At 46.0% G+C, this 8,281-nt stretch overlaps 1 protein-coding gene across 1 annotated transcript in view; it reads left to right on the forward strand.

Annotated features, from left to right (window-relative positions):
• The window catches only part of LOC116852245, a 133,420-nt gene extending 125,152 nt beyond the window's left edge, over positions 1–8,268 (forward strand). Inside the window, exon 4 of the mRNA XM_032832408.1 lies at positions 1,814–8,268. Within this exon, the coding sequence (XP_032688299.1) occupies positions 1,814–2,055 (242 nt within the window). The 3' untranslated portion in view covers positions 2,056–8,268. The remainder of the gene's footprint in view (positions 1–1,813) is intronic.
• Positions 8,269–8,281: the final 13 nt, after the last annotated feature.

Raw genomic sequence — 8,281 nt, forward strand, 5'->3', positions numbered from 1 at the left:
GTCCAGCAAGATCACTCGTGCATCGAATATTCAATACGACATCGGATAATACGAAGTAATAAATTGAAGACTCGACACGACGACAGAGTTACTTTAGCATTACCTTTCTCCTTATTCTTTTCTCTTTACGTCGGAGAAAGCTTTACACGCTGACAGCGATAACAGCAAGGGAAGTTATAGATCAAGATAAATTTTCGATCAATCAATCATCGACCACGTAATAATTTCTGTCTTGATACTAATTAAGAAATAAGCGTGACGAATAAGAGACGAGATCACGACTACCTTTACATGTCCTTTTCTTACTTATGCCAGAGAAAAAGTTATTCTTTTAAATACTTTATATCTCTCTAAAGCGTTGATACGTATCGATCCTCCGGATTGAACAAACGCCCTGCGCGCATTTTACTCGCTCATAGACGCACGGATAGAAACAGCTGTCCGGAGAGACTAAGGTCACCAAAGCACGAGGTATAATTAGTTCTTGCCACTTATATGGACCGAGCACTCTGGTTTGCCAGCGAGGCCGCGAAGAATTCGCTTGAAAATCCTTTGTACTCGCACCTGCGCGCCCAAGGCAGTTTATATCCTTCGTCAGTGACGTGTCCTTCCCCGGCCGTAGTCGACGGCGGAACCAGCGCGATATATATCGAATGACGAAACTTCGCTCCGCGCTGAATTGTTCGTCCAACTTGCCGCGGCACGGTTAGCGCGGAAGCGTAATTAGCGCCAGCGCGACGCGCCCTTGTTTGTTTAATAAACCCGAATTTGCGCGCGCGCGCGCGGGAGTCAAGTGTAATCGAAGAGCTGAGTGAATGAGGACTGCACACCGAGCCGTTATCATTGGAGAAGTGCGTTAGATTGATCTCACAAATAAATTATTATCTCTTGAGTAAGGGAGATCGGGTCTAATTATATACTAATGCAATATTTTTTAATATTGTACATTTTCATATAGGTGCAACTTTTAGGTAAGAGAAAAAATATTCTTTTACACATATTTATAAACAAAAAAGTCATTAAATCGTAATTATAGTATATTAAATGTGATCCTATACTCAGGATTGATTGTCACATGTCTTTCGTGTAAAAGAAACAAGACAGACAAATTATTTATATTTTAAGCTTTTAAGTGTCTCATTAAAGTTACTAATATCTTTATTTTAAAGTATCGTTAAAATGAACGTTAAAATAATTGGCCTCTGTCGTCAAGTTCATATAATTTATAATTCATAATTTATAGTTCATAATTTTTGTAGTCCAACGGGAAAGAAAAATTCCGCGAATCGTTCGAAGAGAAACGAGGCAGATTCAGTTTGTTATCTTCCTCGCCTGACATATAATAACGAAGTAATTTGATGCCAATTAGGGCACATAACTTTAATATCTCCAACTAACCCGAAAGGCTAAAACTGAAACCGATTAAAGTTAAATCTTTATTCACTGCTCTTCGACCATAATTAATTACTATTAATACTATTAATTATAATTATTATTAATACTATCAATATAATAATTATCATTACTGACTGTTTATATATTAATTCCTTCTTTATCGACGAATTGTCGAACGGTAATGTGTTAATAGTAATTATTACTACCAATTCTGATGGAATTAATCGAATGACGCGGTAATGCTTGTCAAGTTGATTTCGTCACCTTGCGTCAGATTATCCGTTTCGGCAAATTCAACGCGAGTACCGAGCGCATTGTATTTTCGGATTTGCGATGTCTTCCACGCCACGGAGGAACAGTCGATTCGCCCGGCGCTCTAGAACGGTAATACAATGGCCGGTGCAATTTTTTGATGCAGGACGGCAATGCCGAGCTCGAGGGAAATCCTGGACTTTCCTTAAAACGCTCGAGGAGCTCACTGCTCCGAATCAAGAGCAGGAACGAAAGAGCGAGCAGCAGCTGGAGCGAGAGGAGCAAGAGGAGAACGAGCAGAGAGACAGAGGGAAAAGGGAGAGGAGCGTAACTACAGGCGTCATGATGAAGGTACACGTATTCTTTTTAAGGCGGAACACTTTACTGCCGCTCGTTCCACGGCGGTAATGGAGGAAGGCCGGCCACCCCCGAAGAATTAATTCGGGGCTAAAGCCGAGAGGCGAACGAGAGAGAAAGAAGAAGGGTGGGTGAGAGAGAGAGAAAGAGAGAGAGAGGGGAAGGAAGGAGAAGAGAGATGTGTGAGTGAGCGAAAAAACCCATCCCCCGATATCGAGTCGCTCGGCCGGAAGTGTTAGTGTCTACTTACCACTCCTTCAGTTAGCTTTTTACTTTAGTTGACCGCATTAGCGCTCGGTCTCCCGTTTCGCAGGGGCGCCGCCGCCGGGGCGATTTCTAATTTAGCCGCCAATTTGAGCGTCGGTAGTCGGCCCCCGGAGAGAATCAGATAGCGGAATTTCCAACTCGACGTGAAGTCGACGCGGCCCCTTCAGCAAGATTCTATTTCGCGCGGGATATTAATTTCTCGCCCGTCTTCTTCTGCGCGCGCGCCTACGCGTCCGTCCTCTTCGCGGTTTCTCCTTAGTAACGACCAACTACTGTTCATTGATAACGCGACGCCCGCAAAACACTCTTCCTCGTTACGTTCTTATTTTATTATTTATTACTGCGCGGAAGAAAAACTGTGATTGGATTAATCAAAGTTTCGTGGTCAAGTATGAGTGAATCAGAATTTCGGTTGAGAAAGAGAGAGAGAGAGAGAAAGAGTGAGTTTCATTTCATACAACTGAGTGCGAATAACCAGACGAAAAATTCGCTAACGAGAAATAATATTTCTGTTATTATTAGCGAAAACATTTATCTGAACATTTAGCTGCATTGAAATTCGGTTAAGATGAATGAAAGACAATTGGCTGAATAGAATCTTCCTACAGAAATCTTTCTGTTCCTATGACCAAGTTCTCGCTCCTCAGATGACAGGAAATTTAGTCACGCTAATGGAATTATATTCTCCGCGGCCAAAATAACCGGGACACGCTTCTTAACGTTAGTGAAATTCACACGCCTACTGACGGGTTAAACGTAGATTAAAGGTAGATTCAACGATAGTTCCATCCAGTGTTGCCAACATGATGATGATGGTTGGCTTAAACATCAACAATCTGAGGCCTACTTGTTCGCAATGTTATGTCTCGCGTTTAAATCGATGACGGACAAATTCACGATTAAATCCAAATATATTCGACTCATTTGACCATTAGTATTAATTATGTTGAGATAACTTGTAACGGAATATATAATTGATACAATTATGAAAATAAATAATTGATCACAATTGCATTCACACTTTTAAACACGCTTCTTTATTTCTTGTTACTTCTTTTTTGAAGTTTATCTTATTTTCATCGGGCAAATATAAATTTATTGACAAAACGTCATTAGTAACGTAATATTAAAAAATAAAATTTGTACAAATGAATAAAATTTAGAAAATTAAAATTCCAACGTACGCACGGCGCCATGGATACCCCATCATTTTCTAGACTGAGAGTTACACAATTTTGAGCTATATGCGTACACGAATAAGGTTGAAATCATTATAATTAAGAAACCATTATAATCCTACCATAACTAGAGTTACTTATGCGATTTTCCATCTCAAGCGTTATAAGGCCGAAATGCCGAGCATGTCTAAGGCCGAAAATCGTGTAACCCTCGATCTCGATCTAGAGGATGATAGGGCATTCATGGGGTCGTGCGTGTGTCATATGTTCGTATAACACACATGTTCATGCCGTAACTCACATGTTCGTACAGGGATAAATAAGTTCTACTTTTTCATACTATGCAAAGGGAGATTAAGAAAAATTTACGTGAAAAATAAAATGTTACAAACAAGTTATTAACAAAGTTATTAGGAAGTTACTAACAAGTCGGTAGATGTAATAAAAAAAATAATAAATGCAGCAAAACGCGACGCACCTATTCCCGAGCCTGGACTACTAATACCCGTCTTTTTTTCGGATATATGTTTAGAAACTATTCCCTTCATTCCGTTAAAATTATTATTGCGACCGTTTACGCGAATTTCCATAATAACGTATTTTATATTTTTTTGTTAAATACAGTTTTATTTACTATTCCTTATTAACTCTCTATTGCTCAGCAGAGAAGTTTTCAGAGCAGATAATTGAGGAATAACCGTCAGAAAGACAGATATTAGTAACCAACATTAAAATAAGACGTTAGTAGTGTAAGATTAAGGGTTGACGTAAGGAGTGGCGAGAAGGAGACGCAATACCCGTTATTATAAATCCCGTTCCTATTATAAAATCGCTCGTGCGAAACGCTACCTAACATACGCTTATTCACTCGCTCGTTTACGAATTAAACGACCATCTCCCTCCTTCCCCCCCCCTCTCTCTCTCTCTCTTCCGCCTTGAATTCTTGCCTCGTCTCGAGGTTGCGGCATCCGCTTACCGAACGACGCATACCTCATCTTTCCCCTCGTGCTGTAAGCCCGCCGCCTGGTTTAGACCTGAAAATCCCGGAACCTCCTTTCTTCGCATTTACTGGGGTTCTGGACATTCTTGGCGCGGTTGCTCGCCCCCTTGTACCGTTTGCTTCCGTCGAAGCAGCCTCTCCATCGCGAGCCGGAGGCCTATTCATCCCCTCGTGCGCATATCGCCGTTAGCGCGAGCGAGAGGGCCGCAAGCTCGGCCAGTACGAGCGGGACGAGAGAAGAGAACGAGCGTTAGAAAGAGAGAACAGTGAGCGAGCGAGCGCGCGTTAGACGGAGAGCGCGGTAGTCGCGACGCCACTTGCCATGCGCGGCCGGAGACGACCGAGGCTCGACGAGACGGTCGCTCAGTCGTGCGCGAGCCGTGCAGCGTAACGGTTGTGATAGGAATACGGTACCTATTCGTTCGTACGATTGATTGCGCGCGAAGAAGCTTGGGACGCGACGCAATCACGAAACGTGCGCGCGCGTGTTACATCAGCAGCCACACGGCGGAGTCTGTGCGAACACCGCGACGCATCTTCGGCGCGAGCCAGGAGAGGAGGCCGAGGTGATCGCTCTGCGACGCGCCTCGCTCTGGTGTCACGTGAAGCGTCTCGCGATACGCGAACGAAGAAGCGCGGATCTTCGTCAGTGAGTAATCTCCGTCGACCGATTGTGCGATGATGCGTGACGGACGAGCGAAGTCGGTGAGAGCGAATGCGCGGGTGTATCTTCGACTTGAGTACGTGGAATCCGCCGTGATTCGTCGTACGAGCAGAGCCGGTCGGTCGGTGGCTCCTCTCGACGCTCTGCGACAATTATCTCGGAATCTTATCGGCGATCATCCATTTATCGCGCGTATCCTCCGGATATCTGAGTAACTCGACGCGCGCGGTCGTAGGGGGAGACCGACCGGGACTGATATTGAAAAATGACTGTTGTAACTATTTGCGGGCAACCTTGAGCTTATGATTGGCTCATAGGCAGAGGAGTCTAACGAGCACAGAGCCGTGCAGTGTGCCGCGCGTGTATGATACGACGGCGAGAGAGAGAGAGACAGACTCGTGTGCGGGTATCGATATTCCGGTAGACGACAGTGTATCGCGTTTCTCGGCATCTTTTTCTCTCCCCGTCAGCTCTACCCGGGTGAATTTATCGCGAGTGTATGTCTGTTATCGCAACGGCGACGACGACGACTTCGATAAGCTCGACGTGCGCTATGTAACGCGCTTTCCACGTAAGAGAGATTCTTCACAGCACTCGGAACTGGATACGCCGCCCGACGGATGAATTCTCGGCGGTCATGCGTATACGTTACTCGCGGATCTCTTGTTATCTCATTTTTTTTATCTTTTTCGAAATTCGCGCACTCGGAGAATGTTCACGCGCGATAAAGCGGCCGACGAACGAGAATCCGCGTTTGTTGCCTTCAGAAATTCGCTCGCGCAAAGCCAGACCCACATTCCCCGACATAAAGGTGAAACGTTTCGGGCTCTCGACCTAATAACTTTACTGCCTCCCTCCACGCGTTGCGGCCGGAACGAGAGAAAGAGGGAGAGAGGAAAAAGAAAGAGAAACACGCACGGAGAAGGAGAGCCGGTGAAAAGGTTCGCAAATTTGCGCCGGATTGTAAAGCCAGTCCGTAAAGCGTTTTATTATTTGCAACGATGCCGCGGACGGGTCCAAATAACGATAACAACGTGCCGCACGCGCGGGTCATCGCACGCACGCCGCCGAGATCGTTCGCGCGTTATAATGGTGAATCGACGAGAGAGCCGCTCTGCTCGTCGACGCGGCCCCGGAATCGTCGCACGGCGACAATTTCCGCGAACCCACCTCCATCTCCTCCTCCCTACTCAATCTCTCTCTCCCTCCCTCTTTCTCTCTCGCTCAAACGCTGCTGCTGCTGGACCTTTTGTGCGTGCAATTTCCACGTTTTGTTTCACGCCGACAGAAGCGAAACGTGTGTGCCAATCGTGCGCGTATACGTGTGATTGGTGAGTGAGTGTGTGCGTGTGCGTGTGTGTGTGTGTGTGTGTGTGCACACGCCGCGTGTAGTATTTTCGGCGGCCAACAGATCGATCGGTGTGGCCCGCTTGTCGGTCGTTGTTTCTCTCGTCGTCGTCGTCGGCAGCGGTTATGTGTTCGCCATGTGGACGGCGATACGCACGGATTCGCGACGTTAAAGTCGACCCGTTTGTAGCAAATGACCGTTCGTATCCCGACATCAGTGACGACCTTCGTAGAAGAGCGTTTCGCTTATTCTTTCCTTCACGGACAGACTTTCATGTCTGTTACGTGGCAGGTAGGAAAAAATCGCACGTTGATGCAAACTTCACAATCTTCTTGATTACATTCGTGAGGCACGCAAATATACAGTATCAAATCAATCATTAGATCAGCAGCACACGATCATGCAAGTGTCTTGTTGCATTGAGATGCAGAGCAACAAATTCTCTCAAAGTTACACTCGGACTTTTAAATTATATTTCGCGCGACGACATTGTTTCAAGCGAATTTTGATCATTTCTTCCGCATTTCTTCACTCTGTAGTAAATGAGTATCATATGAAGCACTTGTAAGACGCGCAATCTTCGCAAATCGATTAATACAGTTGCTGCCTTTGCATACATTTGTCTGCCCCTTCGATACTTATCGATACTTGACCTGTATCGGAATGCAACTGTCTACAAAAAGGGACGGTAAACCGAGAGGATCTTCTCCGAAAATAATAAATTAACTTCAGTTCAGCCGCTCGGCTGACCTCGCCGAGTCAGAAGACTATATCCTTTTGTGTTTCCTTGAATTAGCCATACTTATCGTCGTGAATGGTATCGGGAAACACACGTTGGCACGTCGTGATGTCATCTCGACCCACAACTACGTTTGCCGTTAAAAGGAAGAGAAAGAGGGACACAACGAGAGAAGAAGCAGTCCTGTCGCAAGATCGCATTACGATGAATCGGTCGGAAACACTCGCTCAGTGAATTTCCCGAGCCGACTGGGCCCGCGGTCGCGGCGTGGAAACCGCGATAAAGCCGTCGCCAACATTGTGTCTCTGGTCGGATGTAAAAATAAAAGGAAGCAGACGCGTGTCTCAAGGCTAACAGACCGCGTATTACCCCTCTCAGGAGCGTAGAATCACGCGCTCGACTGTTCCCCCGGCTCACTTTACTCATCAAGGTGTTCAATTGCACCGATACCTGTCCGTCGCGGATCGTGAGCACGCCTCTGTTCTTTCGTCCCTTTGCTTCCGCCGGCGAGTTTGATCTTTCGACAACGATCTCTGCGGATCTTTCAAAGATCCGCGACTCTATCGCGCGTCACTTGCTCCACTCAACGATTGCTGACAGTGAGAATTGACGCTTGGTCTCTGCCAACTTTTTCCCCGGGGCAGAAGCAGAGACGATCGCGAAAATCGCGCGGGATCGATTCAATCATATTCTTATTGCGCGGGACGAAATGAAGTGTGAACCGCCGCTCTCGTTAATTACCGCTCGTAAATTACTGTGAATTTATCACAGTGGAATTTCATAAGAAGCAAACGCGAGAGGGCGAACTGCTGGGGGATTTCGGCGTGCGAAATCGATGTATTAGTTATTACGCAACTTTATATTCGCCACGAACAGCGAGTTAGAACGCAAGCCACCCCGAAACATCACGTGTGTGTGTGTGTGTGTGTGTGAGCGAGCGGATGGATGGTTGTTGCGAGCGAGTAGAGGGTCTGTTTTTTTATTGATAGTGCGACGATCAAACACGGACGTGCGCGAGCGATGTAATGGAAGGGCAGGAGGAAGTAAAGGAGGCTCGGGAGAGGAAAGAGAGCGAGAGCTT

This window comes from Odontomachus brunneus, unplaced genomic scaffold, assembly GCF_010583005.1.
Source record: "Odontomachus brunneus isolate Ranch 3 - 2012 unplaced genomic scaffold, Obru_v1 Obru_scaffold_208, whole genome shotgun sequence".
NCBI classification, from domain to species: domain Eukaryota; kingdom Metazoa; phylum Arthropoda; class Insecta; order Hymenoptera; family Formicidae; genus Odontomachus; species Odontomachus brunneus.